General features: G+C 44.7%; 1 protein-coding gene across 1 annotated transcript in view; it reads right to left on the reverse strand.

Annotated features, from left to right (window-relative positions):
* Nucleotides 1–19,360, reverse strand: part of RIBC2 (RIB43A domain with coiled-coils 2) — a 31,522-nt gene that overhangs the window by 8,282 nt on the left and 3,880 nt on the right. Inside the window, exons 2-4 of the mRNA XM_040415634.1 lie at nucleotides 9,260–9,341; nucleotides 8,156–8,500; nucleotides 6,396–6,514 (exon numbers count right to left, since the gene is read on the reverse strand). Of these exons, the coding sequence (XP_040271568.1) occupies nucleotides 6,396–6,514; nucleotides 8,156–8,500; nucleotides 9,260–9,341 (546 nt within the window). The remainder of the gene's footprint in view (nucleotides 1–6,395; nucleotides 6,515–8,155; nucleotides 8,501–9,259; nucleotides 9,342–19,360) is intronic.

Genomic DNA, 19,360 nt, shown 5'->3' on the forward strand with positions numbered 1-19,360 from the left:
ATACGTATAATATTGTACACATGATCATTGCTATATATGCCCTCAATATGATATAGCTGTATTTGTATATGCATTGGTATACAGTTGGGTGCAGAATTTTCATCAATTTGCCTTCGGACACAACCACAATGAAAGATGTGATTAGAAGAGGAGATTTATCAAAATTGGTGTGAAGGACAACTGGCTTAGTTGTCCATAGCAACCAATCACATTCCTTTCATATTTAAGAGCTCCTTTGGAAAATTAAAGGGGTTGGCCACCATAAGTATAAAAACAATAAAGTGCCCCAGACAATAACTAAAGCCAAGAGGAATTTGTATCATGACAGATATACTGTATATATATCATTTTTCTACTGCATTCGGCATAGCATGCTCCCGTTGATGACAGGCAGTGTGGGCGGAGCAGCTGCAAAGTGAAAGTAAAAATCCCAGCATGCATCACAGCAAAGTGTCTCCAGGGGAGCAGTCACATGACATCTCTGCCTACTTGTGATGCCATAGTGACAACAGCAATTGCGGACAAAAATAGGACATCTATTTTTTTGCAGAACGGAGGTGCGGATCCGCATATGCGGACAGCACATTCCAGCCCCATTGAAAATGAATGGGTCCGCACCTGTTCCGCAAAATTGCGGAACGGATGCGGACCCATTTTGCAGACGTGTGAATGGACCCATACTGCCAAATCCTAAGGGCTCTTTAAGATGAGCGTGTCCTGTGCGGAAGTCACACTCCGTGTGTGAGTGAGATTTCCCGTTATGGACACTGCTTGTTTCGCAGGAGCGCATAGCATTATAATGATTTATAATGATGCGTGTCTCTACATGACCTGTATCTACTGAATTGTACTGGCATAATGCTGTCAGTAAAATTCTGTAGAAACAAGGTCATGCAGAGACACACAGCATTATAAATCATCATTATAATGCTGTGCGGTCCTCAGAAATGAGCAGTGTCCATAAGAGGAAATCACGCTCCCTCACAGAGCACAGGACAGCTCTAGCACATGAGCAATGAGTCCTGATATTTATGAGCTCCTGGCTCACCCCGCCCCCTGCTGCTGATTGACAGTTTTTTCTTACTGCAGGTGGGCGGGGACATCCAGGAGCTCATGAATATCAGGACTCATAGGTATATGCACTGGAGCTGTTCAGTACAAGATTTTAGCTAAAGATTGGGCTCAATTACAGAAAGTTCCCCAGTGTTTTAGTAAGAGGACCTATCACCAGATTATGTTGTCCTTAGTTAGGACACCATAAAACAGATTCCCTTTAATTGTTCAGGAATCAGCCAATTTATATTGTCCCTCCATTCTCACAGGGTCAAAAGCAAATGGACAAATTAACATACCGTAGTTACAATAATATGGATTATTTTTTACTACTTAGATGTATATCTGGTGCAGTTAATGACTGCCTGAAGCGTGGACAGCAAATACCAAGTTTCCCCTCTTACTGTATATGCCTTTGGTTGGTGTTTGTTTTGGTGGTCTTTCTGCCTTCAGTTTTATCTACAGCTTGTGAAAAGCATATTCGATCACATTAACGAAACACTAAAAAAGGAAAATGGCACTTCCTCCCTTCATCTCTTTCCTTTCCAGTTTTGCTATTTTTTCTCAAAACTTAGAAGTATATAAAGAAATCCCAGGAGATCGGCCATGCCACCCTCCTCTTCACAGTCTTGTGACAAGGTTTAAGAGCGGCTGAAGCTGAACCTCCTTGCTGTGTTTCATCTTCGGTAGATCAAACAGATTGTTAAAGGGATATTCCCATCTGGACATTTATGGCAGATCCATAAATGTTCTGTAGGAGCCAGTCTCACTTCTGGAACCAACTTCTTTCTTAAAATTAGGGCCCTGTCTCAAGCTAAGAATGGAGAGGAGCACATGCTTTCATTCACTTCTATGGGCGTTCTGGGTATTTTTTGGAACTCCTACAAAACAGAATAGAGAGGCCTGGGCATGTGTGGCCACCTCTTCATTGACGACGGTGTGAGATGAGACTCTGTTCTCAAGACAGAATCGAGTACCAGAGGTTGGACCTGGATCTTTCGGACATTTAAGGCATATTCTGTGGATATGCCATAAGGGTCCAGATGGGAATACCCCTTGAAGCTTCGTCTCCCGCAATCAGTCTTCAGCCGAAGATGGAGCAGATCGGCAGGGGATTAACCCTATTGTCTTTCCTGCAGGATTTCTGCAAGATTATTTGTATCAAGATCCTGCAGAACATTTTGCAGACTGACAGTGTGGGCATTTCTAGGTATAGTGTTCCTTTAAGTTCAGGTGACTGACTCAGCTACTCAAGAATATTCCATTACTTTCCATAAGAAGCTCTTGGGTTGCATTTTCATAATGTTTTGAATCATTATCCATTAGTACTATACGTTTTGCAGCACTGGACCGAACCTGACCAGTTCCATTGGCAGTCATACATGTCCAAGCCATAACACTGCCTACGCCTAGTTTGCCAGAAGATGTGATATACTTCGGATCACAAACCTTTACCTTCCTTCTCCATACTGTTCTCTTGCCATCTTTCTGGTCCAAGTACATCTTGGTTTTAATCTGTCCACAGAGAGCGGAAAGGTCTGTACTAAATAAGGCAGGGCTTTACAAAGGACATCAAGGCTGATCTCATAATAATATATTAGTCAGTGCCTTTTACAGAACATTTGAGAAAATGATTTTAAAGTGACCAATCCTTTAATTGTTCAAAACTACTTTTGAACCTGTGAAAATGGTGGGAATATGTAAAAAATGCCTGCAATTCCAAAGTGGCTGATATCATATTTTTGCTGGATTTCTTGAATTAAAGATGAAAGTCTACACCTCAACATATTGGTTATGTTTCAGTCCACTGTGGTGGTGTACAGAGGCCACATTCTGAAAATTGTGTCCCCGTCCATGTACTTCTGGACCCTATTCTGCTGTATGCATATGTTATACACAGTCGAGTCCCTTTATTATGACCACTTCCTACTTTTGACGTCGGCAGCATGTAGTAGAACTTAAAGCTGGCTTGATGGGTATATAAGGTGTGTGATAGGCTGACCGCACAAATATCCCCAATTGCTGTCAGGGGTAAAAAGGGCGATTTATCAGAGTTGCAAAATGGGATGATTATTGGCTTTGGGGTCAAGGGTGGCAGTATTGCAGATTGTGAACTGTCCATGTGCTGGACAAATGGCACAATTGTGAATTACCAACATGGAAAGTACAGAGAACCATGTGAGAGGTGCATATTGGCTATGAAGGTGTGTGAGGGTGGCCCACTCATCTATGTGGAAGGCACTCATAACCAATCTGGGTATAAATCCATCCTTGCAGATCACGTACACCCATACATTCTGATTGTCTTCCCTGGGGAAGATGGGACCTTCCAGCAAGACAATGGAACATAGCACATGGCTAGAAATGTCCAACAATGGTTGGAAGAGCTTGACTAAGACTTCCAAGTATTACCCTGCCCCCTAAATTCCCTAAACTTAAACCCAATTGAGCATCTGTGGGACCACCTCGATCATCATGTTCACTCTATGGTTCCCCCTTACACACCCTTCAGCATCTGTGGGGTGCACTGCAGTCAGCATGGCTCCAGGTACCTGTGACCACCTACCAGGACCTTATTGAGTCACTCCCAGCCCGTCTAGCTGCTGTCCGTGCTGCACATGGCGGTCACTATGGATATTAGCTGGTGGTCATTATAATGCGACTTGACTCTGCACGTATAACATAAGTCTGCATAAATGCTGCATACACAAACTGTATTTAATCAAATTTCTGTTAACAAAAGGCAGGCGGCAGGTGAAGAGGTCTAGAACCAGACTACCCAGTGATTGTAGTCTGTAACTACAAAAGCCTTTATACAGAAAATGGTGTGATAGAAAGGTTTTGATCAGTGGGGGTCTGAGTGCTGAGCCAACCACGATCTCTAGAAGGAGGAGAGACAAGCATTTGCTATAGGAGACAGAATCGAGATGGTACCACATCTCCTGCAGCAAGAAGAGAGAGAGTGCTATGTGAATGTTTCTTTGTCCTCGTTCTAGGCATTAGTGGGGGTCTCAGTACTCAGACCTCCACCCCACTAATGAAAACTATTGTTCGTTTCTATGTCATATTAAAAGTTTCCTGAAAACTCAGTGACCCTTGAATCAACAGTACTTGGAAAATTATATTTTTTTTATTTTTAAGACAAAGATATTTATTTCTTAAAATCAAGAGTTGTCCCACTGCATAAAAATAAAATAGTAGTACGCTTCATATATATATATATATATATATATATATTTATTATTATTATTATTATTTTTAATACATACGCTGATATTGCAGAAACTCCCACCCAAGTGCAGTTCTCCTTTAGACAACCCTGATTACTCTGAGGTTACCCTGGAGAAATAAATGGAGCCTGGAGTAACTTAGAGACGACTATTCCTCTGTCAATGCCGACTTCAAAGTCATCACATGATTCATTTGTGTCTATAAGAAGTTGACTTCTTGATTCGGTTAAAACAAGGAAGTAAATCCTCTGGAGCTGCCGCAAGTGGAGATTTCAGGATCATTAGGATGAATAGCCGACAATTAACTAGGAATGTTTCCATGGAAAAGCTAAGTAGGATTTTTAATTGCAGCTCTCCAGACCAGTAATGAACATGCTGAAACAGTTAGGGTTTATGATGAGCTGGAGACTGACAAAGAGCCTGATTATGGTGCCCCGCAGGCCGCTTTGTATGATGGGAACCATTTACACAATGTGCACCCAAGAGGAAATGCTTAAAGGGGGTTTCCGAGTATTTAAAACGGATGACCTATGTTCAGGGTAGGTTATCAGTATCAGATCAGTGGGGGTCCAACTCCTGGCACCCACTCCGATCAGCTTTGAAGGGACAGTGAGCGCGTCGGCCTCTTCCTAGGCAAGTCATGTCACGTCCATCAATCATATGGCCTAGACGCAGTTCAGTCCCAATCAAGAGCATGGGACTGAACTGCAATACCAAGCAAAGCCGCTATCCATTGGAGAGCCGTGGCCTCTTCAAACTGCTGATTGGAGGGAGTGCCCGAGTCGGACCTCACCGATCACATACAGTATTAAACACTTGGAAAAACCCCTTTCAAATTAAAATATCACTGGGCAACACACCTTTTAATAGGCCAAAGCGTACACCCAGTGCCAACCAAAGTGTCCCTATAACAATGACAGACACAGTGCCCCCGTGTCAGCCTTCGTTCCATAAGCATTAACCACAGTACCCCTGTGCCAGCCACAGTACACAAAAAATTAGCTGCAGTGTGCCCAATGCATCTTAGGGTCCATTCAGACGTCCGTAGTGCAAATTGCAGATCCGCAATACACCCGGCCGGCACCCCCATAGAACTGCCTATTCTTGTCCGCAATTGCGGACAAGAATAGGACATGTTCTATTTTTTTCCGGAGCTGCAGACCGGAAGATCGGGGGTGCGCTCCGGAAATGCGGATGCGGACAGCACATAGTGTGCTCTCCGCATCCATTCCGTCCCCATAGAGAATGAATGGGTCTGCACCTGTTCCGCAATTTGCGGAACGGATGCGGACCCATTATACGGACGTGTGAATGGAGCCTAACAGTGCCCCCCATGACAATGAACCAATAATTAGCGTCAGTGCCACCAATTCCAGTTCTAATGCACCCTGTGTCAGTCCTCCAGTGTAACCCAACAGTTCCTAATGCCCCCCACAGTACACTGGGGTAGCACCTGCAGTGCCCCCTTGACAGCACACCAGTAATTAATAACAATGCCCTCAGTGCCAACCAATAGGCAGTGTCACAGTGACTATGTCGGCCTCTGTATCATTGCACTAGTCCCGGTCTCCCAAATGCCAACCACAGTACATTGAGAGTTAGCTGCAGTGTGCCCAGTACAACCAACAGTATCGTCCATGACAGTGGACCCATAATTAGCAACTACTACCCCAGTGCCAGTCATAGTGTACCCTGTGTCAGCCACAATTCCCCCAATGCCCACCTGGAAGCAACAGAACACACAGGCCCATATTTACTAATCGTAAAAATGATATAAGCTTAGCCAGGCTGTCTAGACCTGCACCAGATGTATCACAGGGGCTCAGGCTGGATGGTAAATGTGGTGCAGGGAGAGACCCTTTTCTCTGACTCTGTGCCAACTATTGCTTTTTAAGCCACAAATGTGGTGCAGATTTGGCGCAAAATGCAACATCTTAGGCCCCACCCCTTTCCATGAAGCTCCATCCCCTTTTGCGCCAAGCCCCATCCTCTTGTTGAGCATGTTGGAAAAAAGTATAGAAATCACACAGTGGCACTCCTTTTTAGACAGATTTTTTGTAAATCTGGGCCATAGAGTAAGCCGCATTCCCCACAGTGCCAGCAGTGTCTTACCTGAGCTTTGTTAAATTCTTTGGTGAAAATGCAGATCTCTCGTCTCGCTTGTACTTCCATTTTTTGTAGTTCCATCGCCTGCCTGTCAAGTTCGATTCTCATTTTGTCATAGAGACTTTCTGTAACAGATATGCAAGAAGAAATGAAATATTACACAGCTGCTATTGAACTCAATGGGCTGTCTGTGGCATAGATGGCCATGCTGGGTTCTCTGGAGAGATGGATACCCTTTGTAGCTAACGGGACAGTCCTGAGTTTACCCTCTATTCATTTTGAATTCCCTAACGGGATATTTGAAAAAATGGGCACCTTTGGGGCATTTTGGGCTAACAATAATTTTTTAATTGGTCTCTAATAAAATCTTTCACCTCTTTTTGTGATACTTTTTGGTTAAAAATCTGTCTATTTGCAGACTGTCCCTCTTGAGTTCCAGCACCTGAGGCTCACTGAAGCCTTATCTCTGATTTCCTGACCCCATAAACACTCATTACAGCTAAACTCATATCAAACTGATCAGAATACGGCTTCAATGAGTGTTTATGAAGTCAATAGAGATATGGCTTTACATGAGCCGTCAGCTGAGGGAACCCAGGTGGGACAGTCTGCAAATAGACTGGTGTTACCCGCATTTATGACAAAAACTGCTGAAAATGTTTAATAAAGACCAATGAATTTTTTTTTTTTAGCCCAAAATGAGTAAAATGCAATCATAAAAAAGTATTCATAGCCTATAATGACCAGTGATGGACAAGTATATCACTGGTTTTGAGGGTATGTACTGAGCGGGCTCAGGAGCTGCCCCATACACGGAGAGTGACAGCTATGTTACACAGTACAGTGGCTGAAATTGCTCATGACAGCCATTTAACCCCTTAGATGCTACAACTTTTCAGTGGATAGACAGAGGGAGGGGACTTGCTGTGTTCCCCAATGAGCCCATCATAATCACAGAGTGGCTGTCATGGCTTCCGAGGGTCTACTACTTACTGCTCCTACTAAGTAAAAATCTGTAAATACTACAAGCAATCAATAAAAAAAAAAAAACGTTAAAATGGTTCATAAAAAGTTTATTAAAAAAATTTACATTTTAAATAATTACATTCAGAGAACTCCCCGCTTTTCCCATTTGTCCTGTTAAAAAAAAAACACGGAAATAAAAATCCAACATAACTGGTACTGCCACCTCCGAAAGTGTCTGTAATATTACCGTAAGACAAAAACATACGTTTACTCTCCCCGCAATCTGACTGACCCTCAGAATAATATTAATGTGTCATATTTATCGCATAACATATGCGATAAAAATGTAATCCAAAAAACAATGGAAGAATAGAATTTTATTTCCTAATTTCACCCCACAAATAATTTTACTAATTAAATGTTGCCATCAAAAATAACAAGTCAAGCTCCCATACACCTATGTCAATGGAAAATAAAAAAACAAAAACGTTGTTCCCAAAACTGACCCTTCCCCCATCGTGGCTTGACCTGCCATCATGCTTACTTGATCCCCAATGCTTCGTTCTGGCTCTTTGGTTTCCCCCAGACAGTTGCAGCTCTCAGGTCTTCTCGAATCAACAACCGGTTTGACGGGGTCACGTGACCACTGCAGCCAATGACCACAGCCCTGGGGGAGTGAAGGAGCTGGAAGCCAGCGGAGGGCATCTAGTAAGTATAATTCCATTTGTAGGACCAGCCACGCTGGTGGTGGGGTCTTTCCGACCCAACAGGGTAAACAACCCCTTTAAGAATCTATTCACCTGAAAACTTCTTGTCCTCTAAGGCTCTGGCCCATTCCTGTTGCTGCTGTAGGGACCATTCTCTTAGCTGCTCTTGCTGTTCCCTTTTTCGGTTCCTTTCTGTTAAGTCCTCTCCCATCAGCTGCTGGACCCCAGAGACACTGCAGCGAGGGTCATCATCGGACAGACGGGGTGGGAGGTCTTTCTTTAAGGCCAGTGGATCGTACAGATCAAACTCTCGACGGTCCTCTTTCTTCTGAAACTGAAGTTGGAACTCATTGATGGCTTGGTTTAGGTTTCTGATGTCGTCCTTTTCTCGCTGGTCCAATAAGCAGAGGACTTTGTCGTTTTGCACCATTTGAGTATCTGGAAATGACAGGGAAAAGACATGTCCACTGAAAATACAAAACTACTGTTATTTCTCCACATGAGTGCCCTGCAAACATTCTCCTCTTATCCTGTTTCATCACTTGCCACGGGGTCACAAAGTGGCATAGGTAGAGCTGAAGATGCTGGATCATACCATTGCACCTTGTTATCCAGGGAAAAAGATGGATGCGCCCTTGCTGTCCCTCCCCCATACTTTTTACATCCTATCCTTATGGCTGTTTTCCCCTTAGCCTTTAGGTTCCTTTTCGGTGGGGGTCCTCTGAGTGCTGAGACCCCCACCGATCCCTAGAATGATATATCACTCTCTATCTAACCCTTCAAGATCCTTCCAATCCTTGCTGCTAATGGGGTCTGTAGTCCTCAGCAATGTTTGGAGAGTATTCAAGTGAATGGGGCTGAGCTGCAATACCAGACACGGACCTGAGTGGTGCGGTTTCTGGAAAAAGGCAGACCATTTTTAGTCCTTTCAAAAGACTCTTTTTAAAAATAAAACACTGGATAACCTAAAAAATTTAATTTTCAAACGCAACATTTTTTTTTACAAAGCTCATTCGCATTTATGGAACATCTGAAGGCTGCAGCTTTCAGATGCAATGTTCCAAGTGACAACCTTTCATTCATTTCTGGGTCATTTCATTGTCAGTGGTAATAGCGATAATAATTTTTAATGCAGAACTAGCGGGTCTAATCGTGGAGAAAGCTAATCGGAGAAGGTCACATAAGTTTGTCACGTACCGAAGGCTTCTTGACGTTTATTTTCAATCTCTTTTTGGATTTTTTTGTCATGTACTTGAACATCCAAAGCCTCTTTATCCATCTAGGAAAATAACACAAGGAATATGAGAATACTTCATGTCAGACATTCTGCAACGGCTGCCAGGACGCACAGCACTATGGATCCCAAACTGTGACATGTGATACGTGTGACTTCAGCCTCTATACAAGTATTAGATGGCTCTCTAGCGCCCTCTAGTGTTTATGATAAAGCAAAGCTGCACATGGGTAGTATAATCTACAGTAGTAGTGTACAACCTGTGGTTCCCCACCTGCTTCTGTATATGACCGTATTATGGATTTGGGTTGTACAGATCACTCAGACTACACTCACACAACAGTGAAAAAGAATGGCCATTAAAAATTGATACACTTTCGGTTTTTCATGGCCATTTTGCATCAGTGCGCTCATCCATTTTCTGTCCGTCTATCCATTTTGCATCAGTTTTTAACAGCCATTACAAGCGGATGAATTTCATTGGCTTCACAAAAAATGAGGCCGCCTCCAATATCTCCAAATAAAATGCCTAATAGTACATCTGTCTTAGATGTCCATAGCAACCAATCAGAGTTCAGCTTTCATTTATAGGAAATGAAAGCTGAGCTCTGATTGATTCCCATAGACAACAGAGACAGAGTAACTATTAGGCTCCATTCACACGTCCGCAAAATGGGTCCGCATCCGTTCCGCTATTTTGCGGAACGGGTGCGGACCCATTCATTCTCTATGGGGACGGAATGGATGCGGACAGCACACAGTGTGCTGTCCGCATCCGCATTTGCGGTGCGCGGCCCCGATCTTTGGGTCCGCAGCTCCGCAAAAAGATAGAGCATGTCCTATTCTTGTCCGCAGCTTGCGGACAAGAATATGCATTTTTTGGGGGGGTGCCGCAACACACCACGGACATGTGAATGCAGCCTTAAGCAGTTTGATTTGGAGATATTGAAGGCGGCAGGGGAGTAGCTATAGGGGGTGCAGAGGTAGCAGATGCTACCGGGCCCAGGAGCCTGAGGGGGCCCAAAGACCCTTGTGCCACATAAGAAGACACCGGTATAGAAAGTGCATGCTGGTCAAGTTATACCTCTGGCTGGAGGGAAGGGGATAAGTCAAGAATTTGGCATGAGTGGTGTGGTTGCAGTTACAATTTTTGCCTCGGGCAGCACGAAGCCTATGTGTTTCCTGCCCCTTGCCACAAAGCACTGAGGGAAGAGGGGCCCAAGCTGAACTTTTGCACCAGGGCCCAGGAGCCTTTAGCTAGGCCCCTGGGAGACGGGCAATTTTTTTGTGGGTCACCTTATAAATAATTCCCCTCTGTAGTGCCCCCAGTATTTATAATAGCCCATACAAAACAGTAGCTATAATAGCCCTCATAGTGCTCCTTGTATATATCTTCTCATAGTGCCCCCAATATAATAGTCCCATAGTGCCCCTTCTATATATCTTGGCTCCATAGTGCCCCTTGTATATAATGTTCTCAAATGCCCCCAATATATATATGGGCCATATATTGCCCCTTGTATGTATCTTCTCATAGTGCCCCTGGTATATATAATGGCTCCATAGTGCCCCTTGTATATATCTTCTCAGAGTGCACCCAGTATATATAATGACGCCATAGTGCCCCTTGTATATATCTTCTCATAGTGCCCCCAGTATATATAATGGCTCCATAGTGCCCCTTGTATATATCTTCTCAGAGTGCCCCCAGTATATATAATGGCTCCATAGTGTTCCTTGTATATATCTTCTCATAGTGCACCCAGTATATATAATGACCCCATAGTGCCCCTTGTATATATCTTCTCATAGTGCCCCCAGTATATATAATGACGCCATAGTGCCCCTTGTATATATCTTCTCATAGTGCCCCCAGTATATATAATGACCCCATAGTGCCCCTTGTATATATCTTCTCATAGTGCCCCCAGTATATATAATGACCCCATAGTGCCCCTTGTATATATCTTCTCATAGTGCACCCAGTATATATAATGACCCCATAGTGCCCCTTGTATATATCTTCTCATAGTACCCCCAGTATATATAATGATGCCATAGTGCCCCTTGTATATATCTTCTCAGAGTGCCCCCAGTATATATAATGACCCTTATAGTGCCCCTTGTATATATCTTCTCATAGTGCACCCAGTATATATAATGACCCCATAGTGCCCCTTGTATATATAATGATGCCAAAGTGCTCCTTGTATATATCTTCTCATAGTGCACCCAGTATATATAATGACCCCATAGTGTTCCTTGTATATATCCTCTCATAGTGCACCCAGTATATATAATGGCCCCATAGTGTTCCTTGTATATATCCTCTCATAGTGCACGCAGTATATATAATGGCCCCATAGTGTTCCTTGTATATATCCTCTCATAGTGCACCCAGTATATATAATGGCCCCATAGTGTTCCTTGTATATATCCTCTCATAGTGCACGCAGTATATATAATGGCCCCATAGTGTTCCTTGTATATATCCTCTCATAGTGCCCCCAGTATATATAATGACCCCATAGTGCCCCTTGTATATATCTTCTCATAGTGCCCCCAGTATATATAATGACCCCATAGTGCCCCTTGTATATATCTTCTCATAGTGCACCCAGTATATATAATGACCCCATAGTGCCCCTTGTATATATCTTCTCATAGTACCCCCAGTATATATAATGATGCCATAGTGCCCCTTGTATATATCTTCTCAGAGTGCCCCCAGTATATATAATGACCCTTATAGTGCCCCTTGTATATATCTTCTCATAGTGCACCCAGTATATATAATGACCCCATAGTGCCCCTTGTATATATAATGATGCCATAGTGCCCCTTGTATATATCTTCTCATAGTGCACCCAGTATATATAATGACCCCATAGTGTTCCTTGTATATATCCTCTCATAGTGCACCCAGTATATATAATGGCCCCATAGTGTTCCTTGTATATATCCTCTCATAGTGCACGCAGTATATATAATGGCCCCATAGTGTTCCTTGTATATATCCTCTCATAGTGCACCCAGTATATATAATGGCCCCATAGTGTTCCTTGTATATATCCTCTCATAGTGCACGCAGTATATATAATGGCCCCATAGTGTTCCTTGTATATATCCTCTCATAGTGCCCCCAGTATATATAATGGCTCCATAGTGCCCCTTGTATATATCTTCTCAGTGCCCCAGTATATATAATGACCCCATAGTGCCCCTTGTATATATCTTCTCATAGTGCACCCAGTATATATAATGACGCCATAGTGCCCCTTGTATATATCTTCTCATAGTGCCCCCAGTATATATAATGGCTCCATAGTGCCCCTTGTATATATCTTCTCATAGTGCCCCCAGTATATATAATGGCTCCATAGTGCCCCTTGTATATATCTTCTCATAGTGCCCCCAGTATATATAATGACGCCATAGTGCCCCTTGTATATATAATGACCTCATAGTGCCCCTTGTATATATCTTCTCATAGTGCACCCAGTATATATAATGACCCCATAGTGCCCCTTGTATATATAATGATGCCATAGTGCCCCTTGTATATATCTTCTCATAGTGCACCCAGTATATATAATGACCCCATAGTGCCCCTTTTATATATCTTCTCATAGTGCCCCCAGTATATATAATTTCATAGTAGAAATAATAATGTCCCCCATTAATATCCAGTAATGCCAATAATTTAAGCCCCATAGACATTAATTGGCTCTGAAAACAGGCGCATGGATGCTTGATGTGTGCTGCCAGATTTTCTTGGCTCTGAATATTGATGACCTAGCCTTAAGATCGGTGGGGGTCCAAAACCCCACCATTTAGCTGTTTCCTGCAGCTTCTGCCGCTGGATGGAAACAGAAGCACAGACCCGTTCAAAGTGCATTGGCCTGCCGGGTTACTGCAGCTCATCTCCAATTCACGTGAATGAGAGCTGAGAACAGATGATTAGTGGGGTGCCGGGTGCTGGACCCCCATCGATCTGATATAGGTAACTTGCCCTAAGTATAGGTGATCATTTTCAGATTTTTGGGGATCAGACACCCCACTGCACCACTGTTCAATGCTGCTTTGAATGGAGGGGAAGTAGTGACCGGCTGGGTTAACACTGATCATTGGGGGGGGGTGCCTGGTGTCGGACCCCCCCGATCTGACATGGATAACTTATGCTGATGACAGGTAATCAATAGCCCAGAAAACACCTTTTAATGTATGTCTATACAGTCTATACACTAGTGATGTCACCATTGACTCCCATTGTAAAAAGCATTATTATACTGGGACAGACTACTGAAGTCTGTGGGAATGCTGGTGTATATGCGCAATGGACATTACACAGCCTAAGGGCTTTTGCACATTCCTGTAGCCGTTTTTGCGGTCTGCAAAACGTGGATACCGGCCGTGTGTCTTCCGTATTGTGCTGGAACAGAATGGAACATACTGCCTTCTATAGAATTCTCCTATGGGATATGTTCTATATTTTTGCAGGTGCCTCAGAACGCACATATGGATGCAGACAGTACGAGGAGTGGTGTCTGCATCTTTTGCAGCCTCATTGAAATGAGTGGGTCCGCATCTGACCCGTAAAATATTTGGATCGGATGCAGACCAAATCTATGGTCGTGTGCATGAGCCCTCATGAACCGAGGAATGGACTCCCACGGAAGGGTTACTTTCCGTGCTGCTGCACTGCAAAAAATAGAACTTGTTCTATTTTTTTTTTGCGGTGGTGACTGATCACGGACCCATTCAAGTTGAATGGGTCTAGATCCGTCGCAGCAGCAGCAGCCGCACAGATGGTGTACATGCATTGGGGACCGCAAATTGTGGTCTCCAGTGCATGGAAAGGTCATGTGCATGGGGCCTTAGTAATATCTGGTGTCAGTCTTACACTACTATGGTCTCCATTACAGCCTCCAGAGGTGATGTCACCCAGCTTTCCCAGTACCCTAAGGCCCCTTTCACACGGCCGAGTTTTCCGGGCGGGTGCAATGCGTGACGTGAACTCATAACACCCGCACTGAATCCTGACCCATTCATTTCATGTTCTGTGTACCCGAGCGATTTTTTTTCACGCATCACTTGTGCGTTGCGTGAAAATCGCAGCATGTTCTATATTCTGCGTTTAAACATGGTTATAATAGAAAATAACAGCATTCTTTAACCACCTGCCATCTGGGCCATTTGCCCCCTTCCTGACCAGGCCAAATTTGCAAAAACTGACATATCTCACTTTATGTGGTAATAACTTTGGAACGCCTTTACTTATCCAAGTCATTCAGAGATTGTTTTCTCGTGACACATTGTACTTCATGATAGTCATAAATTTGAGTCAAAATATTTCACCTTTATTTATGAAAAAATCCCAAATTTACCCAAAAATTTGAAAAATTCGCAATTTTCTAAATTTCAATTTCTCTGCTTTTAAAACAAAGTGATATCTCATAAAATATTTATTATTTAACATTCCCCATATGTCTACTTTATGTTGGCATCATTTTGGAAATGTCATTTTATTTTTTTAGGACGTTAGAAGGCTTAGAAGTTTAGAAGCAATTCTTCAAATTTTTAAGAAAATTGCCAAAACCCACTTTTTAAGGACCAGTTCAGGTCTGAAATCACTTTGTGGGGCCTACATAGTGGATACCCCCATAAATGACCCCATTGTAGAAACTACACCCCTCAAGGTATTCAAAACCGATTTTACAAACTTTGTTAACCCTTTAGGCGTTCCACAAGAATTAAAGGAAAATGGAGATCAAATTTTTAAATTTCACTTTTTTGGCAGATTTTCCATTTTAATCAATTTTTTTCTTTAACACATCGATGGTTAACAGCCAAACAAAACTCAATATTTATTACCCAGATTCTGCGGTTTACAGAAACACCCCACATGTGGTTGTAAACTGCTGTATGGGCACACGGCAGGGCGCAGAAGAAAAGGAACTCCACATGGTTTTTAGATGCCATATCCCATTTGAAGCCCCCTGATGCACCCTTACAGTAGAAACTCCCAAGAAGTGACCCCATTTTGGAAACTAGGGGATAAGGTGCCAGTTTTATTAGTACTATTTTTGGGTACATATGATTTTTTGATCATTCATTATAACACTTTATGGGGCAAGGTGACCAAAAAATTGGTTGTTTTAGCACAGTTTCTATTTATTTATTTTTACAGCGTTCACCTGAGGGGTTCAGTCAAGTGACATTTTTATAGAGCAGATTGTTACGGACGTGGCGATACCTAATATGTATACTTTTTCTCATTTATTAAAGTTTTACACAATAATAGCATTTTTGAAACAAAAAAATTATGTTTTAATGTGTCCATGTTCTGAGAGCTATAGTTTTTTTATTTTTTGAGAGATTTTCTTATGTAGGGGCTCATTTTTTGCGGGATGAGGTGACGGTTTTATTGGTACTATTTTGTGGGACATACGCGTTTTTGATCACTTGGTATTGCACCTTTTGTGATGCAAGGTGACAAAAATTGCTTGTTTTGACACAGTTTTTTTTTTTTTTTTACGGTGTTCACCCGAGGGGTTAGGTCATGTGATATTTTTATAGAGCTGGTTTTTACGGACGCGGCACTACCTAATATGTATACTTTTTTTTATTTTTTCTATTTTTAACTTTTTTTTTTCATTCCTTACTTGGGGACTTTTTTTTTTTTACATGTGAAACTTTATTTTATTTTTTTATTTTCAACCTTTTATTTTTTTTATTTTACACTTTTCGTCCCCCATAAGGTCATACAAGACCTCTGGGGGACATTTACTTCACTTTTTATTTTCACTGTTGATTTCTCCTGTAACTGGGGCTGACATAGTAGCCCCAGTTACAGGACAAATACACCCCTAGAGAGGCTGTACAGCAGCAATCCAGCGCTGTACAGCCTCAGAGCAGGGCTGATCGAGGTCTCTGAGAGACCTCACACAGCCCCTGCACTCTCCGGTCCCGGCGGTCACATGACCGCCGGGCCGAAACAGGAAGCGCATAGCGCTTCCTTCTCTGCAGACACAGCGCTCGGTGAACGATGTGTCTGCAGCGATCCGGAAGGCAGGGACACCTGGGAACTGTCCCTGCCTTGTCTTAGGGTTGCCCTGCTGTCACTGACAGCGGGCAACCCGATCAGCAGCTGCACGATTAGCGTGCAGCTGCTATTTCTGAAAGGACGTTCTAAAACGTGCTGTCAGAAATAGAGATCCACCCATAGGACGTTTATATCCTATGGGCGGACGTAAAGCGGTTAATACCGAATGCTAAGTAAAATGTCCATTAACCCCTTAAGGACGCATGACGTACTGGTACGGCATGTTTCCCGAGTCCTTAAGGACCCATGACGTACCGGTACGTCATGGCTTTAAATCGCGATTCCGGCGCCGCGGGGGTTAATCGGAACGGGATGCTGGCTGAAATCATTCAGCCGGCATCCTGTAACAATGCAGGGGGGGGTCAATTCAGACCTGCGGTTTTCTGCGTTTCCGGTACATTCGGGTCTCCGGTGACCCGATGAACCGGAAAAAGACTGCGATCGGTGGCGTAATTATACACCACCTATCGCAGTCCGAGGATTTGGAGAGGCGGCGCTGGCTCTGGTGCTGAATGCCGCTGTCCAGGGTGCTGATTGGTGCAGGGGAGAGAGGCGCGAGATTCAAACTTCCTGCGCTCCTCTCTCCCCTCCTCTTCCTGTTCTGCACGAGCACCCGGCAGCATCGTCCAGCACCAGCTCCTGAGTCCCCCCTAATCGCCATCCATCACCCTCCTGCACCCATCGCCACCCAGGTAGGTTAGGGTCAGTGAGGGAGAGGCACCGTTAGGCAGGGAAAGAAGGGAAAAGTTAGAAAAAAAAAACTTTTATTCTAAACTTTCTTTGGTACATCTTTCAGACCCCAGACCCCCCCTGTCACTTTCCCCCCACCACCAGCCCCCCTTCCACCACCAGCCCCCCCCCCCCCGTCCACCAGTTCCCCCACCACCACCCTCCTTACCACCACCTTTTTTTTTTCCGTGTGCTGACTGTCCGGCACTCTTAGCGTCCGGCCACTGTTAGCGCACCGCCCCACCGCCCCACCACTGATCAGCGTTGTACCGCTGATCAGCAAGTTTGAACTTTTTTTTTTTTTTCTACCACTTGCCCATTTTTTTGCCTGGACTTTTTAGTACGTGAACACCCGTGCCCCCACACACACGCACATACAATAAAGGTTTACACACACGCACATACACACGCACACACACACCCATGGCCTTCCGGATGTTCTCGCCGAGGAGGCATATGCCCAGATTGCCTCCGACTCCGAGAGCCCCAGTGAGGATGAGGATGACCCCACATTCCTTTTATCATCCGCATCCTCCTCATCATCATCTGATGACGATGAGCCCCCAAGGCGGCAGAGACGCCGCCAGGCGGAGCCAGGGGCCCCACATGCTAGGGATCCTGTGGCCCACCCTAGTACGAGCCGCCCTGGGGTTCGTACTGGTTTCCCGGCCCACCAAATAAGCCCACCGGAGCCCCCTGCCGATGAACTTAGCTGGTGTCCCCCAGTGGACTTTGAGCCCGAGATTCCGGATTTTGCTGGCAATCCTGGAATCCAGATTCCCACAGTGGGGTTTACTGAAATTGACTTTATTAGTTTTTTTTTCAGTAACCCACTGGTGAATCTGATGGTGGAGCAGACGAATCTGTACGCCCAACAGTTCGTCGCTCAAAACCCGGGCTCATTTTTGGCTAGACCCGGTGGCTGGACGCCGGTCAGTGCAGCCGAGATGAGGACATTTTGGGGCCTCGTGCTGCATATGGGTCTAGTTCAAAAACCCAGTGTCAGGCTGTACTGGAGTGGGGACGTCCTATACCAGACCCCACTGTACAGTATGGTCATGACACGTCCCCGGTTTGAGGCCATCCGGAAATGTCTGCATTATTCCGATAATGCAGCATGTCCCCCCCCGAGGTGATCCTGCCTATGACCGGCTGTATAAGATACGGCCGGTCATCGATCACTTTGGGGCCACATTTCAGCAGGCCTACGTACCTGGAAGGGAGGTCGCGGTTGATGAGTCTCTCGTTGCGTTCAAGGGGAGACTCAGTTTCCGCCAATACATTCCCACAAAGCGGGCGAGGTATGGCGTGAAGCTATACAAAATTTGTGAGAGTACCTCAGGGTACACTTACAAATTTCGTGTGTACGAGGGGCGAGATTCCCGTATTTAACCCCCAGAATGTCCCCCCACTCTGGGTGTTAGCGGGAAACTCGTGTGGGACCTTATGTACCCACTGCTTGATAAGGGTTACCACTTGTACGTGGACAACTTTTATACCAGCATTCCCTTGTTCAGGTCCCTTGCCGCCAGATCCACGTTCGCTTGTGGGACCGTGTGGAAAAATCAACGCGGCCTCCCTGCCCACCCCCTCCAGGTACCTATCCCCAGGGGTGAGACCCGTGCCCTTGCCAGTGGAAACCTGTTGCTGGTCAGGTATAAGGACAAGAGGGATGTCCTTATGCTGTCCACAATCCACGGTAACAGCACCACCCCAGTCCCTGTGCGAGGTACCGCGGCAACGGTCCTCAAGCCCGATTGTATCGTCGACTACAATCGGTATATGGGAGGAGTTGATCTCTCTGATCAAGTCCTCACGCCATATAATGCCATGCGCAAAACCCGGGCATGGTACAAAAAAGTTGCGGTCTACTTGGTGCAGGTTGCCATGTACAACTCTTTTGTACTATCCCGAAGCGCTGGCAGCACAGGGACATTCCTCCAATTCTATGAGGCAGTCCTCAAGGACCTGATCTTTTCGGACCGGGAAAGAGCAGGCCGGAGTACCTCGGGAACTGGAGGCGCCCGGATCGTCCCTGGCCAACACTTGCCAGGTGTGGTCCCCCATACTGGAAAGAAGGGACGAACCCAAAAAAGATGCAGAGTGTGTCACAAGAGGGGGATACGGAAGGACACCACCACTCAATGTGACACTTGCCCCGATCATCCGGGCCTCTGCGTTATCGATTGCTTCAGGGAGTATCACACTTCCATGGAGTACTAAATTTTTA

The sequence above is a fragment of the Bufo bufo genome, chromosome 1 (assembly GCF_905171765.1).
Source record: "Bufo bufo chromosome 1, aBufBuf1.1, whole genome shotgun sequence".
In the NCBI taxonomy this organism is placed as follows: domain Eukaryota; kingdom Metazoa; phylum Chordata; class Amphibia; order Anura; family Bufonidae; genus Bufo; species Bufo bufo.